Source organism: Trachemys scripta, chromosome 3 (genome assembly GCF_013100865.1).
Source record: "Trachemys scripta elegans isolate TJP31775 chromosome 3, CAS_Tse_1.0, whole genome shotgun sequence".
In the NCBI taxonomy this organism is placed as follows: domain Eukaryota; kingdom Metazoa; phylum Chordata; order Testudines; family Emydidae; genus Trachemys; species Trachemys scripta.
Window position 1 is genome coordinate 11,417,882 of NC_048300.1, and position 17,919 is coordinate 11,435,800.

The following is a 17,919-nucleotide window of genomic DNA, read 5'->3' on the forward strand; positions in this document are numbered from 1 at the left end:
TATTCCTTCTAAAGAACACTGTCAGGTAATTTAGGCCCCAAAATGTAGGGTTTAATTTAGATTCAGACAGTTCCCCTCAGGGCCAGCTCCAGCTTTTTTGCCGCCCCAAGCGGCAAAGGAAAAAAAAAAAAAAGATAAAGCCGCGATCGGCGGCACTTTGGCAGCAGCTCTACCGCGCCACTTCATTCTTCGGTGGCTGGTCCTTCCCTCCGAGAGGGACTGAGGGACCCGCCGCCGAATTGCCCTGAAGACCCGGACATGCCGCCCCTTTCCATTGGCCGCCCCAAGCACCGGCTTCCTGCGCTGGTACCTGGAGCCGGCACTGGTTCCCCGCACTGCTGGGAACCCAAACACATGAACATCCTAATAGGGGATGAGACCAAGGAAAGTGAAACCAACACACAGCCTGTTGACACACCTACTTTCACTTTCAAATTGAAAAAATTTAAATAGTGTATGTACTGAATGGTAAATTCAATGTTTAGAATTCTTTCATCTTAAATAATTGGGGCTGAGATTATGGGTAAAATGCCCAACTCCCATTAAAATTGATTAAAATACATTAAATTAATTGTAATGGGATATGAGCATCCAAATACCCTAGGAAACTTTGAAAACCTTAATCTCAAAGTGTTATCAGAAACCCAAGGAAGAAATGAGGTCTGCTCCTCTTCCCACTGAAGCCAATAGAGGATTTCCACTGACTTCAGTGGAGGCATGACTGGGCTCTCGTTTCTAAAATATATTATTTTTATGTTGACATGGTCCATTTAACTTCAGGCATCACATTGCACTTCTATTGCACTTTTGTGTTCTGTAGTCCTTTTTTTTCCCCTCAGATCTAACACTCGGAAATGTCTGGATGTATTTTCTCTATCCAATGCAGGACATGTGAATTCAACCTTTGTAACCATTGTTAATCATTCCTTGTTTGTGTATAGCCAGGATTGCTTCAATTGACTAAAAGTTTTGATGGATTAAAAAAGCAATTTTTGTCCAACACACGATACTTCTTTCCCTTTAAAAGAAAACGAAAGCCCAGAACCTCAGCTGGGGCAAAATGGCATCACTCCGTTGAAGTCAAAGTTAAGATCCAGGATCTCAATGGAGTTATGACTATTTGCAGCACCTAAGGACCTGGGCCTAGGATTTTACATTACGGCATATTGCTGCTTTGGACTGTTTCTTTTCAGCTTTAGTTTCAGTAAAGAAATGACTATGTGAAATTATTCTCAGCCACAGAGTCACCTAGAAAAACGTGCAGCAAATTCAGCCCTAGTGTAGACAAGACCTCCATTGATGTCAGTGAAGCAGCACAGTGTCTGTATAAACCGCGTTATTGGGCTGGATACTTCACTCACTAGTTCTAATGCAAATCTGGAGTAACTCCGTTAAAATAAATGGAATTATAGTGGCATAACAAATTGTTGTGAACTTCATTGAGGGACCTAATACAAAGCCCATTGAAGTCAACTGGAATCTTTTCATTATCTTCAATGAGCATTGGTCCAGGTCTCTAGATTTGCATAACTCCCTTGACACCAGCAGCTTTATTACTGACTTACAACAGAATCCCAGAGAGGAGCATTTTCTGATTAGAGATGGACCAGAACCAAGTTTCTAGATCTCAACTCCCCCAGTCTCTGTAAAAATGTGTACCTGGACATAGGTCTTAACTTGACAGCTCATACCCAACCCTAACATCATTACTAACTGTTCCCTCACTTACTCACCCACAAATCAAACCAGTTACATTGTCAATCATCTAATTTAAAGGCATTTGTAAGTGTAAGTAATTAAGGTATTGTCCATTGAATGAGACTCTCTCTTTTATTAATGTGCATAAATGCAAGATGATAACCCTATCTCTTTCTTTTTCTTGGATGTCATTGGTGTCTTAGTAAGTGGATGTACTGTATTATGTTTCTGGACTTTCAGGATTATGATCGTGTTTTCTTTCTACATCATTACATCTTGTTTAATATATTTCAAACATCTCTCTCTTTTTTTTGCTTTGTTTTGCTTTACTCTACTTATGTTAGTAAAAGGCATCATACTTCAGCATCTAGCTTGGCATACATCCCAGCAGCAATGCATCAGCCCAGATTAATGCATTGTAATATTGCTATTAATTCAGTTTCCCATGGTCATTTCTCATGTTCTGTTGAAGACAAACAAACAAGCAACAAAAATACAATTCATTCCATGCTGTCATCCCTTTGTCCTGACCAGAACAACTCGATCGTGTTGAAGAAGGCATGAACCATATCAACCAAGACATGAAGGAGGCTGAGAAAAATTTAAAAGATTTAGGGAAATGCTGTGGCCTTTTCATATGTCCTTGTAACAAGTAGGTACTGGGTACCGGCTCTGCTATGTGGTGTCCAGTTTTTTGTCACAGTGAATGTCTGAAGTTTTTTGTCTTTTTTTTCTTTGTCCTTTTCCATCTGCTTCATTCTGTGGGGATAAAATACTTGTGTTTAATCAGAACAACTGGAACGCATCGAAGAGGGAATGGACCAAATCAATAAGGACATGAAAGAAGCAGAAAAGAATTTGACGGACCTAGGAAAATTCTGTGGTCTTTGTGTCTGTCCATGTAACAAGTAGGTGCTGCCTGCCTGCCTGAATCTTTTTGAGCACTCAAGGCCGATCTTGAAAGCCTTGTGACGCTCATCCTTGCTAGACACATGGACAGGATGAGCATGTGGCATGCAGATAGAACGATTCTGGTTCCAATGCATTCATCTCATAGTGTAGACAATTCAGTGGGAATTACTGTAGATGCATTAAAATCAGGCATACTGCAGTGAAAACTTTACTGTAAACACCTTTTAATGATAAAAGTTTCAACATTTTACAGAAAGTGTACTCTGTGGGACTGCTACCTAGTTGACAAATATCATGGTAACATCAGGGCTGTTTTTTCTGGAGACCCTAAATTTTAAAACGCATGTTGTCATGATCAAGCTTAATAAAGTTTTTAAGACGCATAGCTCAAACTTGCAGAAGAGGTCATTTGGGACAAATATCTCTAACAATTATGGACGAGAAATCACTATCTTCTCATTGCTCAGCAGATATCTCCCTTGACATGATCTTGAAAGAGACATGTTGTTTTGCAATTTGATCCCAACCTACCGTATTTATTATCTTGTTGTAAAAAATCAAATTTTAGAACCACTGAACTGGTCATACAAAATTTCTCACCATTGGGTAGAGCGTACACTAAGCAGAAATGTTGAAATGTGTCTAGTTTGCTTGCATGCCGTCACACTCAAATGAAACTCTTATCCGAGTACAACGAAGTTTGTTTCAAATGCAGCAGAAAAATGTGATCTGTGATTGGATGGGTAGGGAAGTGAGGAAATACACTGGAAAGACCAGATTTCTCGATGATAAAAGATCTAGCATGCAGTCAGGCATTTGAAGGTTATTGAGAAGAGAGGGTTATGAAGAATACATTTATAATTAAGCAACCCAAAGGTTTCACTGAGGGTGGGGTGATTATATCATGTGACAGTCTTCTGAGGGGCTTGATTTAGTTCACAACTGGGGTCTTATCATACTGCTGTTCTTACTCGGGCAAAACTGGTCAAAACTCCCCTAGAATTCCCTGGGAATTTTCCCTGCATAAGAACAGCAGGATTGGCATTTTTCTATTTTAAAGTTAATTTCTTGAGAGGAAATGTAATACTGGTATTTGTTTGAAAGAGGGGAACGGGACATAAATGCAGTGGTTGAGCTTAAAAAGTCAAATTTCTTACTCTGATTTGCGGCACTAAAGGTATAAATACCCACTCCGGTATAGATGTTGCCCCAGAGTATATTTAACCCTGCCTGGGTGCACAAGGTGGTGTTGGGGAGAGAACTCAAGGAGATGCCCATATGCCCTATGCAGGGGCTACCTGTCACCTGGACTCTAGCACTGGTGTGGAGTCTCGGTTCTAGCCCTGCCTCCCCTCTGCACTGGGGTGTGGAGCTGCAGGGAAGGAACACATGTTGTTTCCTTTCACAGGGTAGATCAGCAGCCACATTTTCCCAGCTCTCCTGGAGTCATTGTACCCGAGATAGGAACAATGCCTCTGGGAGTTCCTGTTGGGGAGGGAATCCGCTGCAAACCCTATGCCACAAGTTAGCCCTTTAAGTACAGAAAATCCCATGGGATATTGCAGTAACGCTTGACTTTTTGACTGTACCATCTGTCAGGACAGCCATTAAAAACTCAGGGCCAGATCATCAGCTGGTGTGATTCAGCTTAGCTCCATTGGCACCCACACAGCTGTATCAGTTTACACTGCCTAAGAATTTGGCCCTCAAATATTTACCTCTTCACGGTGATGGCAGTGCCATGGACTCTCCTGAGTGCATACAGAAAGGGAGTGCATACAGAAAGGATCCTGCAGGTTTTGGGGGGTGGTACATATTAGTTTTTAAAGGTGTCACTGTACTACTAATTGAGATTACTTTTTCAAAGTAACACATGGAGCCAGACACGAGGCCTAAGGGCCTAAATACCAACACCACTACAACATGTTCCCACAATTTCTTTTCCTGGGTAGCCATAAATGAGGAGACGCTTTCACATATAATAATTCCCTGCTACATGTAAATAATGTTCAGTGAACCATGTGTTCTAATTTAGGGCCCATTCCTACATTCCTTTAGTAGCCAAAATTCTCATTGGGTGAAATCTTGGCCCCATTGAAGTCAATGGTAAAACTTCCATTGGCCGCAATGGGGCCAGGATTCACCCATTGATTTTGGATGGGAGGTTGGCGTGCACAAAAAGTGTGGGAGGAGGCTCTGGGTGGAATCTAAGAACTCACTGGAGATATCTTACTCTCTGCATGTGGCAAAGGTCTAAAAGGAAATGCATAGCAATAACTCTTATGTGCAGCATTTGGGGTGATAATCACTAGCCCTGTTTAGAGACATTTCCCTAATTCATTTCCAGAAATGATGGTGTATCATACATTTCACCTAGCAAAAAACCCTCAATTTCTTTTGTCTTACTAAATTCTAAGAGGTAAAAACAGCAGAATTGATGACTCTCCGGAAAATCCCCTTCCATGCTGTTTTATCGATACCCTTTTGGTATGTAACATCTTTGCACAAAACAAATTCCTGGCAGCTCCAGGGAGTGTGGAATTACATGATGGGAGTATCTAAAGCTTAGTTCAGTAACCTCCCCAATTCATCTTAAAGTTTGTTCACTCCCTCCACAAAAGCGCAAACTGCAGGGCTGTTTCTCACGCACAGTCATAGGCGTGTGCAGAACAGGGGAAATTGGAATTGGTCATTCCCAAGAGCTTGGCTGAAAACAGCTCAATTTCTGGAACAAAATGAAGTTCTTTGGTTACAGACCCCAAAAGCTCACGATTTCCACTATTTAAGGCCTCTGATCACTTTCGTGTCAGAACAACCCAAAGTATGCTGCACATCTTAATATCTGCCACTGCCGGTATGCCTGGATTTTAATTTTTCTCATGTGGCGGCTCAGTCAAAAATGGCTCTTGGAAAGTTTGCATAAGCTAAAGAAATGACCTGTCGGAAGGCAATCTTTTTTTAAGTCCTGAGGTTTCAGGTTCCTGAAGAAGGCCAAGATCTATTTTTGCCTGGGCGTTGCTCATTGTGAAGGCTGTTACTGCTGGTGCATTAAGAGTATGATGAACCACTGGGGCAGTTGTGCTTAATGAGAATGCTTCACTTCTTATTCATGCCTGTAGCTGGTGCATGAAGAAAGTGTAGAGGAATTTCCCTTTCTGATGCTAGTTTGCCTGTATTTCTTTTCTCCTGCACTCATCCCACTTCTGCCTATTTTACTTTTTGTCTCTGTGGACAAAGGTTTGTACATCAACTGTCGATGTATGGTTACTATTTTCAAGTACCGATATATTATTTAGAAATCTAATGAAATTACACTCACTGACTCAAACGCTAAAACCAAGCCCCTCCTCCCACAACGCTATATACTTTAAAAAACATTGGAAAGGTTAGGGCCTGAGATGCCCACTATGCCACAGATATTTTTTTAAAAAGGACTCTTTTGCATGAGAATGTGTTAAAATCTAGCCTAATCTATTTTTCTCTAAGCCAGTGTGTTGCTGTGATGTGATGTACACACTATATTTGGCAGTTTTGTTTTTATGTCTGTCTGCCAGTGTGTCCTCTGTGTTTTATGTCGAAGTACACACGTGTTGCTGTAATACAATTGAACGTTCTCCCCGTTATCGTTATTTTTATTCTTTTTTGTTTTGTTTTGTTTTTTTGTTCCAAAACCCAGTGTGCAATGTTGCAGACTCAACAATTGCAATTCGCTCTATTGGAAACAAAATCTTGGAGCACTCTAGTTCTTGTGGCAGTGAAAAAAAAAAAGTTTTGTTGAGGTTTATGATATATCGGTATACGATAAATGCCCCTCTATCTTAAAACTCATTTGCTTGATGTAGCTCTTAGCTTGGAGAAGTAAAGATTTTTGCACTTGTCTCTTTCTACTTGGTGCTTTGTTGCTCACCCTCTTTTTTGCATAGGCTTAAATCAAGTGATGCTTACAAAAAAGCCTGGGGCAATAATCAAGATGGGGTTGTAGCCAGCCAGCCTGCACGTGTTGTGGATGAGCGGGAGCAGATGGCCATCAGCGGTGGCTTTATCCGCAGGTGAGCCTTGTTATCCAGTTTTCTTTCTATTTTCCCTGGTGCTGATATATTTAGATTTCTTCCATATGGTCCAAAATCCTGTATTCTTCATTAATTCACTCTGTGGCACTGGGGAAGTTACTGAGGTCAACATTTTCTACTGATTAGTTGGCGCTCTGTGATTTTCAGAGGTGCTGAATACCAGCCACTCCCATTGACTTCAGTTGGAAGTGCTCGGCTGATCTGAAAATCAGGCCCTACGTACCCACACTGAGTGGCCATTAATCTCTCTCCTTCAGTTTCCCCAGCTGTAAAATGGGACTCATGATGATAATTACTTGACCAAGGAGTTGCTACTACTCAGGCACTGAACCTGCAAAGTGTAGCACATGGGTGGACTTCTGTGCCCACATGGTCCCCATTGACTTTAACGGTCTTCTGCATGGGCACAACACTATGCAAAAAAAAAAAAAAAAGGGGGGGGGGTCTAAGTAATTAATGATTGCAAAGTACTTTGAAGATGAAAAGTGTCCTATAAATGCCAATTTATTATTACTATTCCAAGCTGCCCAGTGGTTATCATTGAGCATCAGCACTGGAGTGCACCACCACATTTAAAACCCCTTATTTTCTATCTAAGGGTACGTCTACACCCAACCTCCCAGCCTGGGTGGACAGGCTTGGGCTAGCAGAGCTCACACTAGGTCTGCAAGAATGGCTGTGTAGACAGCACTGTGAAGTAGTGGCTTGGGCTAGAGGCTGGAGCACAGGCTCTGATGTCCACACCACTCCCTAGGCTCCAGAGCCCATGGTGCAACACCTGCACAGCGATCTTTAGGATGGGACCATGAGCCCCACCAGCCCCAGTCTGTCAGCCTAGGGTGGAAGGCTCACGTTGCGTGCTATGAAGATGTTCCCTAAATGAATAGCGGTGCAGACTCCCACTCAACAAGGCCCTCAAGCGAGTGCATAACTTAAAGCACATGAGAGGTGCTGTTGTCTTCAGTGGAACTACCCAAAGCTTAGAGTTATGTACAGCCTGATGCCCCTTGCTGAACTGGGGCCAAAGTGCAGTATCTGGGATGCTGTGTTGCACTAACTGCAGGTTAATGTTGCCATGTAATGGCCACCTCTGGGTATGTGGTGCTGAAATGAAATCTACTGGTAACAGAAAAACGTGCTGAGTTGGCTTCCCACCTGCTAACCTTCTCTTTTAGCTAAGGAGACGGTGATAAGTAAATATTGACTACAGTGTCTATAAAACAGATATGTAGGTAGCAATGCTATCAGTTAAGTTCATAATGACAGCTGCTCCACAGAAAGGCCTACCAGTATGCAAAGCTTTGCTCTATGAAGACTGAGGTAACTAGATTAATAGGTAAATATTCTTCTGATAACTACTAACCACTCACTTTTTGGATACTGGGATGAAGGGAGATGTGAGTACTGTGATGGGACTGGTGGAATCTCCATCCTTACAGGTTTTAAGGGCCCAGCTTGACAAAGCCCTGGCTGGGATGATTTAGTTGGTGTTGGTCCTGCTTTGAGCAGGGGGTTGGACTAGATGACCTCCTGAGGTCTCTTCCAATCGTAATCTTCTATGATGTTGACCACAATGGGACCCAGCTGCCATTTAAGTACACTGAGACTTCCATTTAACTTTTCACCCCTAGAGGGCATCCCCTCCAAGTCAGGCATGTGGCACAGTGGTGGAATATCCCAGGGAAAGCTTACGCTGCTGTTGCCTGTGCCATATTTATTCTGTGGATAAACAGAAGACATCTGCCTTCAGGGTTATCCATCTGCCACCTTTTGTGATCCATTAAGAAACACAGGAGATGGTGAAAAGCAGTCACTTTCCAAGGGGGCCAAGCTTTTTCCAGTGTTTGAATTACTGACCAGTAACTCCCTGCATAACTGGACAACTATTAGAGCTGATGCATAATTCAAGACTTAGTGGCTGAGTTCTTTTGCAAGGTCTGCTCACCACCAGTTAGAATTTTCTCATTAAGCTGCAAAGATCATATAGGATTAATGGGGGAAATTTATACCAACGCTGATGAATCCAAGAGAAATTTGATGCACTTGTTTATTTTTTTAATTACTTAAAAATTCATCATTTAAGCCAAAAGCTCCTCCGTGGTGCTTTGATTAGTCTCAAATCTGCCAGATCAGCACTGTCATCATGAGTTAGGCATAGGTAACAGGTGGATGGGCTCTCTTTGTTCAGCACCCCATGGGTAGCTCCCAAATATTCTGTTCACTCATAGGCAAAACCTCAAGTCCAAGAGTAGCAATGCTCAGAAGAACCATCACTAAAGGCAACACAGCTGGTAGTGACAGCCCAGACTTAATCTGTCAGCACTGCGAGCAGTACTTCTGGCAGTGGTGGGATTAGAGTGGTTGATGGTGAATGGCCCAGAGGAAGGTTGAACAGCTCCAAAGCGAAGGGAGATGTAGGGATGGGTAGTAGCTGGCAGGGCTGAATGGACGAGGGCCGGTGGAAGCTGCATAGGTACCGAGACTGGTTGAGTCCATCTCCACTCAAAAGAATTGCGTATTCCCTCACAGGGTAACAAATGATGACCGAGAAGGTGAAATGGACGAAAACCTTGAGCAGGTCAGCGGCATCATTGGAAATCTCCGTCACATGGCCCTGGATATGGGCAACGAGATTGACACACAGAACCGCCAAATTGACAGGATCATGGAGAAGGTGAGGGCTCATTTGCCTCTTGGACTAACAACTTTTCCATACCAATCCTAACAAGTCACATTGCCCCACAGGCAGTGCCAGACAGAATGCCATCCCCCCCCGCCACACACACACACACCTCTCTGCAAGCCTTCATCTGAAGCATCCTGCCAATTCCCCACCTCCAACCCCACAGAGACCCTTCAGCAGTTACTCTGCAGAGACCCATTTTTTTTTTTGGCTCTGGGAAGAGAGAGCTGGGCCCAGGAGCTGGCAGATCTCTGCCAGATTCTCCCCCACCCCCACCCAAAAAAAAAATCCTTAGGACAAAGCAGTGCATGCTGCTAAAGCAGGGGTGGCCAACTTGAGCCTGAGAAGGAGCCAGAATTTACCAATGTACATTGCCAAAGAGCCACAGTAACACGTCAGCCGCCCCCCATCAGCTTCCCCCGCCCCATGCCTCCCGCCCACCAGCAGCCCCACCAATCAGCACCTCCTCCTCCCTCCCTGCACCCCCCAATCAGCTGTTTCGTGGCGTGTAGGAGGCTCTGGGGGAGAGGGGGAGGAGCGAGGGCACAGCAGGCTCAGGGGAGGGGGCGGGAAGGGGTGGAGTGGGGGCAGGACCTGTGGCCGAGCCAGGGGTTGAGCAGTGAGCACCCCCCGGCACATTGGAAAGTTGGCGCCTGTAGCTCCAGCCTATACAAGGAGCCACATATTGACTTCTGAAGAGCCGCATGTGGCTCCAGAGCTACAGGTTGGCCACCCCTGTGCTGACGAGTCTCCAGTTATAACTTGTGCCGCTGGCCCTTCTGCGCTGTGGGCAGCAGCAGTTGGGGGACAGCATAGCTCCGTATGGCTCCTGCAGGAGCTTGGGGATTGGGGGAGGAGGGTGCATTGCAATGTAGAAGTCCTCAGACATCTACAGATTTGGCACTGGGGGGAAGGCTGAACCCTCTGGCACTTCCAGGGTAGGGGAGGTTAAATTCCCCCCGCCCCCTCCAATGGAAGAATTCAAAGGAAACTCCATGAAAGACCTATAATTCCCATCCTCCTTCATGGGAATAACTCCCATAGAGGAGAATGGGGCCTCATCTTAGCATGGTGATGGCACACATACGTCTCATCCGAACCTGAGATTGTTAGTTCTTTGAGGCAGGAACTGTCTTTTCATTGGGTATGTAAACAGTGCCTGGCACATAAGGGTCCTGCTCCCTGACTGGGGCTTCTGGGTGCTACTACAATACAAATAATCAATATTACATTTGAAATCACTATTAAAACCATGCCTGCTAAATGTCAGGGCCACCATTCCAACACCAGACCCGTACTGCAGATCTTTGGAGTTTGGGTCTCTTTTTCCATTCAAAGAGCTGACAGCAACTTCCATGGTTAACTAAGACTCCATTAGCAGCCTCACATCTGAAGATCCACATAGTTCCTGCCTTTGTATTGGCAGATCTCCTGAAAGGAACTGAAAGGAAAATGAGGGGGCAGAACCTCTGTGGTCTAAATCACTGTGGCTGTATTGACTTCAATGGAGATTTACACTAGCTGAGGATCTGGCCCAAGGAGTTAATGCTGACCTAAGCCAGAATAACTTGCACTACTGAGCCTTCTCATTTGGGGGGCCAATAGGGAGTGAAGTGGCTACATGTGCTTTTCCATTGACTAAATCAGAGAGCCAAGTGCAAGACATAATCGCACTCAGGCGTAAGTGCTGGAACTAGGGGGGCTGCCGCACCCCCTGGCTTGAAGTGGTTTCCATCAAATACAGGGTTGACAGTTTGGTTCAATGGCTCTCAAACTGTTCCTGCACCCGGACACTCTGGGACATGTAGCACTTTGTGATGTTCCGTGTCAGATTGCAAGCCCATGAAGCAATGAATGAAGGGCCTCGTGATTTGATGACAGTGACTGCACCTGTGACAGACATCAGGGTGGGTCAGGTTATGTAAAAGACACATTTACTTCAGACCAGCAATCTAAACTTTATAAAGAAAAGGAGTTGGGATACACCGACAAATGCCCGATCGTTTTCACGGCACCACCTGTAAAACTTCACACTTCTGGAGTGAGGAAAACTGACACGGGGCGTTATGTGATTGCTAATACTCAGCTCTATGTTGAATGAAAATTGCCTGTCTGTGATAGGAGAAAGGATCACAGTATTGCACGGCATGTGTCATATCTGTCTTGGAAATGGGAGGCATAGTACACACGTGCTTTTTTAGATGAAGTGCAGGAGCGCATGCTATGCCGTGCTAGCAGCCAACAGTAGCATGACACTCACACAATCTTACCAGTAGATGATTTAACACAGATGAAATTTTGGTGTGTGGCATTTGTGCCTACGGGACGTAACGATGCACTGAATACTAGCTAGGAATATCCCATTGCTGGGCTGGATCCAGTTCTTCCTTAGAAAACATCCTAACTGATATTGAAAACATAGGCTAGGCACTTTGTATAGGCAAAGCCTGTGGGTGAGATGGATGTAGTTCAGGCGTTATTTCACCTACACTGATTTATACCAGCTGCGGATCTGGCCCTCTATGCAAACCTCTTACACAGCTAGGTACACAACACTGTACAAAGGCTACGACATGGCGTCTTAAACTAACACAGATGTGCCGGAGGTACAGCACTGACTTGGCAGGATTCTTGGCTTCTCGGCTTTTGGCTGAGAACGCTGACCCATGTGCGTCTGGATAGTGGAGCTGCACACCATGCTCACAGAGCAAGCTTTGTATTTTTGAAAAGGTAAAATGAGGCAGTGTTTGCTGTGCGCCAAGCTCTGCGTAAATTCCCAATATCATTCCTTAAAGTTTATTGTCACTAGAGACCATTTCCCAACCATAGCGTGTTCCTTCATTCTAACCAAACACCTGCAATACAGACCAACACTGCAAAATAGGCTACCACCCAGCTCACCACGGTAAGTGCATCACACAAATATATCATGGTAACCCCCTACTCTGCATCAAGAGAAAATAATGGATCCTTAAATTGACCAAGTCCTTGGCTCAAGGAACAATACCAATACCATTCCCTCTAACCCTGCTGACATTACTTCAAGCTATGAGATTTAAGGCCAGCAAAGCTGGATCAGGTCAACTTCGAGGGAAAACCCAGGTGCTCCTGGAAGTGGTGATTGTAATTCAGTAGGGAAGACTCTTCCCCATGAGTCAGTAATGGACTAATTGTCTGTCCTCGTGGTATGGGGCACTGTGCTGCTGAAGGGGCTGTCACTCGGAGGAGATGGGAAACTGCAGCCTTGATCACTTGGAGTCATTAAAAATCCCCCCCGCTGCCACTCTCTGTAAAAGCAGAGGTTCACAGCAATGCCAGCTCTGGGTGCTTATACGGCACTGGACTTAAGTTGGATCTGGGAACAACCTGAAGCTACCTCAGAGGACTGAGCTCTTGACTGACCTATCCAACTACGGAGAGTGGTAAATAAAAGCCTTTGCTCTTTCCCTCTCTTAAGTCAGAGATCCAGGTATAAAAACTCAGGAACGTCCTGGAGATTTGACACATTCTCCAGAGGACTTTGGGTTACAATGAGCCATAAATATGGGGTGGGGTTTTCAAAAGAGCTCTGCTTCGGCCTACCTCTGCTCTCATTGAGGTCAATTGTAAGACTCCCACTGAGTTCAATGGCTACCTTTACCATTTTCAAGTAGACTGTCATGCCTTCGTCTTTGACGAAATATAACCTTGCCCCGGCATTGTTCCTGTTACTTCCTGGAAAACTGTTCACCGTCTTCCAGCATTCTAACATTTCAAAAGAAGCACCATTTGCCATGAACAAACGCAGATATCTAGAGATACCTGGGGCCAAATCCACATCCAGCACAAATGCTCCAGTGACGTCAAAGGACCTATGCAGATTTACACTTGCTGAGGGGCTGGCCCACAGATAAACCAAAGTAGCTCTGCATTCATTACTGTACTAAAAATATCTTTCTGCGTAGCATTTGTCAAATCAATTATGGGACACAAGGCAGCAAACACTAAAGAAAGGATTATCGGCATGTCCATTTTGCCACTTTTAAAAAGAACTTGAAAGGCCCATGTCTGGGCAAGTCACTGTGCCACTCTGTGCCTCAGTTTCCCCACCTGTAAAAAGGGGATAACCATATTTACCTCTCAAATTCAGTAAAACATATTTTATATGCCACAGAAAATTGGAGACCGCGGTAGATGCTAACAAACAAAGGCAAACCACAGAAATACTAATGCACTTTCCAAAAAGATAGGTTCAGTGATTTCACTCCATTAAAATCTTCACAATTGCCTGAGTCAGGCATTAATGTTATCGGAGTATTCATGGCATTCTCTAACCTATATCTTATAAAAAATTCTACCATGTCATTATCAGCTTACAAAGGCTAAAACATGATAATGGTGACGAGTCTAATATTAATGGCTCAACTTTATCAAAGGTGCAGAAACACAAACAATACCTAGCGCTGATATAACGCTTTACAGAGGAGGTAAAATAACACTACCTCACTCTTAGCCAGTGCCTTTTCATCTAGCTCGCTGGATTATCTGTATCCCCATTTTGCAGCTCTGAAAACTGAGCACAGAGAAAGGAAGTGACTTGCCCAAGGACAGCCAATCGGCTAGTGGAGACCCAGGCCTAGAACCCATTGCTCTAGCCTCCGCTCAGGAGAATCATAACAGGAGAGGTGGTTGGTTTGTTCAGGAGAGGTAAAAGTTCTCTTCCTCAGCGTGTTTGTACCTGGGAATGAGCTAGAAAGAGGCTCCAGAAAGACCCATGATTTCAGACTGCATCACCAATTTTTCCACCGGGGTTTGTTCTATACAGAAATCTTTATAAACCTAGGTCCCGCTTCTCCGGCCACACAAATGACGGACAAAACTCCCGTCGGCACCAGTCAGAGCAGGACCAGACCTTGAAATGACAGAAACGTGTCGCCATATTGCTACCTGGATAGTCATCATGAAAAGCAACATTGAGACAAAACCGAGCTAATACAATGAAACGGACACTTGCTCATTTGAAATGAATGCCAACAGAGCAGTAACGCCATTCTCACCCTTCCCAGAGGGTTGCCAGCCCTCCAGGACTGTCCTGGAGGCTCCAGGAATTAAAGATGAATCTTGAATGAAAGATTACGTCATGCGATGAAACCTCCAGGAATACACACAGCCCCAGCTGGCAACCCTGCTTCCCATATTTATATACATTGGGCTGTCGACACTGAAGATCATTTGGGACTAGATCCTCAGCTGCTGTCAGTCGGCCTAGCAACATCCACTTGGATACAGCTGCACCGGTCGACTTCCGTTTAGATAATGCTCTTTTAGCTCCAAAGCTGACTGGGCAGTTACTACAAGCCACAGTCAAAGGGGGATCCAATCAAAAAAAAGAGTCTCTGTGCCAAAAAAAAGGGGAGTTGTCTAATTTTCAATTTACTGGGCAGGCTCCATCCCTGGCCGACAATAACGTCATATGAAGGATGAATTTAACCTGCTGTGTTCAATGAGATCCAGTCTGCTTATTTCAAATTATATTTACATTTCTCAAAAGGAATTGCCATCCTGTTCTTATAATGGTATTCCAGGGAGCTCCAAGATGGTGAAACCTGTATTCCTGGACTCTTTCCTTCCACCTAGACCCCTCTACAAAGGGTTGCAGGGAGTGCGCTGAGTGTGTCTTTTAGAACCGGTGTCCGAGGAGGCTCCAGAAATCTTATCTTTTTGCTTTTTTGTTGTGGACCTAATCCTGCCTGACATTCCCATTAACTTCATTGGGATTTTGAGGTGCAGCCACATGTGAGGAGTAAAGGATTGGGAGCATTGTAAGTCCTTGTATACATCTGACACCAGAGCATGCGGTGGAACTGATGGGCCAGATCCTTGGTCTCTCTGAATTCCCCTTTGTGCTATTATCTGCTGATGAAAATTAGAGTAGCCTTGAGGCTGCTCTAATTTGCACCAGTGCCAGTGGATCTTGTGGGAAGGGTGAAAGGGTGGCATAATACCTCCTCTTCCCTTCCCACCACAGGTGCAGCAAATGCTGCTCTGGCCTGAGGATTCAGTCTGATATATTTTCAAAAGAAACTTGTCTCTTCTCAATGGCTTTATATGAAAGGACAATCTAGCTCTCTGTCCTGATGGGCTCTCTGCTGCTTTGCCAATGCAACAAAAACAAAAGTGATAGGCAGCCTGGACAAGTTTTAGATAATCATGCAGCCAGGGCAGAGCCCAGATCCGTGACATCCCACGTGCTTATATAATATCAAAGATGAACGCAGCCTCATGTCAGTAAAAACAGCACATCTGTTACAACTGTTGATGGATGAATTTCAAACTGGGTCAGATTCCTAGCATTAACTTCAATGGTGCTATATCAGTTCACACCCGCTAGGGATGTGGCCTAGCATTTGGAAGCTCAGAGGAAAACCTGAAATGTGAGATGCTTACTCAAAGTTTACCTGAACCTCTTGGGCTTGCAAATTCGGGTGGGAATTCCATGCAAACAGGTGATTTCTATTAGTCGCAGAATCACACAGTTTAAGGTCAAAAGGGACCCAATCTACAATCTAGTCTGTCTTCCTGTTGGGCCCCCAAAAACACAAGAACAGCCAATTTCATGGTATTTCTGAGCTTCCCCTTCCTGAGTTGGCCAGGATCAGGAAGCAGAGAGGTAGGTAGCAGAGAGGGCCCCGATAGGTGAAATACTCTACTACATATTTAGCAAAGCAGATGTTCTCTCTCTGTTATGTAATCAGTTGTTTCTTTCCTTCCTTTCCCCTAGGCTGACTCCAACAAAACCAGGATTGATGAAGCCAACCAACGTGCAACAAAGATGCTGGGCAGTGGTTAAATGCCATGTAGTGCATTTCCCTCTTCGCACTGTCCCGGATGGCAGTCTCTTCATGCTTTTCTCATGGTATTTACCTACTAGGTTTGCACACATGCACATATCAGCCCCCCTTGTAAATGTTGTCCTGTGTAGTTTGTCAGCTTTCCAAAAATGATACTTGTAATTATTTTTTTCTAGATATCTTTCTTTCCAAAGGTTGTACATAATGCTGATTTGATGGCTGTAGCTCACTTTGAAGTTTTGGGGGGATTGTTTGGTTGGGTTTTTTTGTTTGTTTCGATTCTCTCTCTCTCTCTTTTGGGTTGCTTTCTTTTTCTTTTTCTTTTATGATGTTTGCTGAATGACAACAATGTTGGAATGCTAACTGTGCTGTTAACCTTTAAATATACAGTATTGTTCTTGTAAAACTGTGACATTCCACAGAGCTACTGCCATACTCCCGTCTTTGGGTATCACTTAAACTTACTGTCTTCTGTTCTCCATTGCTGTCATCTGTTGTTATGATTTCATGATAAGACAATGTGGAATTATATAACTATAACAAGCATTGCACTAAAAAGTGATGTGATTTATGCATTTATGCATGAGAAATAACTAGACTTCTAGACTCCTACTTAAACAAGACTTTTCCCCATGGCAGTAGCACATCAACAAATGACAACAAAAGCATGCTCGGTATTGGGACTGTGTTATACCAGCAAGTATGCAGTAGTGCCACTTTTTTCTTGTTGATATATATACAGTTTTTAACCATGATCAATTTTTTTTAATTATGGAAAAAAAGATGGATTGGGCACTCACCATTTCATCATTGCCAGTAAAACTGAACCTTTGGCTGAAACTATGTCAAAGGCAAAAAGAACTAGGTGTAATATATTGGGTTTGTCTGTTGCTTTTGAAGACTTATCTTTTGGAGGAAACGACTACCATAGGAATCGATGCAAAGAGATGTAATTTTTATAAGGCTCTATCTTACTAGTCACTATCCTCGTGTGGTTTGTTATCAGTACAGTTCTCTGTTGCTTACCTAGGGCTATGCGCACCAAATCGCTGAGATGTTTAGTAGCTGACTTAATGAAAAATAATAATAAAAAATAACCTACATGATTGAAATCTAGATCAACTGTGAGATAAATATCATTGCCGCATGTAATATGAAATTATTTCTGTCTCCTGTCAGTTTGTGACGTGATTGACATTTTGTAGCTAGTTTAAAAATTATTAAAAATTATAGACCTCGGAATCTATGCTTCCATTATCCATTCGTCGGCCTGTGTGTCAGTGATACCTTGTTATTTTCCACCCACGTGTGAAAAGGGAGCCAGGGATGCGGTCCAGGGGCTCTTTGCAAATCAGTGGTATGTAAGGGCTGGCAAGACAAGATTTCCATTTGGGATGCTAATTAAAGCGACAGGGAAGTATTCCGAACAAAAGCGGTTCACACCGAGCAAACTGTGATGTGATTATTGTTTGAAATGACCTGGTTTGGGGGAGCTAGCTGAATGCTGAGATGAAAATGTCTCCCTGTTCTGGGGTAGAAAATAGAATACATGTGCCAGATCCCCAGCTGGTATAAACCAGTGTAGCTTCACTGAAGTCAATGGAATGTTATTGATTGATACCAGCGGAGGATCAGGCCTCGTGTTATTAATATAGCTGTATTCATAGAACCCTAGTAACTGTAAAATTTGTATCGCCTGGGAGGAATGCCTTTAACAAAGGACTAA

The 17,919-nt window shown here is 43.8% G+C and overlaps 1 protein-coding gene across 2 annotated transcripts in view; it reads left to right on the forward strand.

The window, feature by feature from the left end:
• SNAP25 (synaptosome associated protein 25) overlaps positions 1 to 17,435 on the forward strand; it is a 98,278-nt gene extending 80,843 nt beyond the window's left edge. The window contains exons 5-8 of one of the 2 annotated variants that reach the window (XM_034764124.1): positions 2,233 to 2,350; positions 6,534 to 6,659; positions 9,210 to 9,354; positions 16,124 to 17,435. In XM_034764124.1, coding sequence (XP_034620015.1) covers positions 2,233 to 2,350; positions 6,534 to 6,659; positions 9,210 to 9,354; positions 16,124 to 16,192 — 458 coding nt within the window. In that variant the 3' untranslated portion in view covers positions 16,193 to 17,435. Of the gene's footprint in view, positions 1 to 2,232; positions 2,351 to 2,488; positions 2,607 to 6,533; positions 6,660 to 9,209; positions 9,355 to 16,123 lie in introns of both variants that reach the window. The other variant, XM_034764123.1, reaches the window with a different exon arrangement.
• Positions 17,436 to 17,919: the final 484 nt, after the last annotated feature.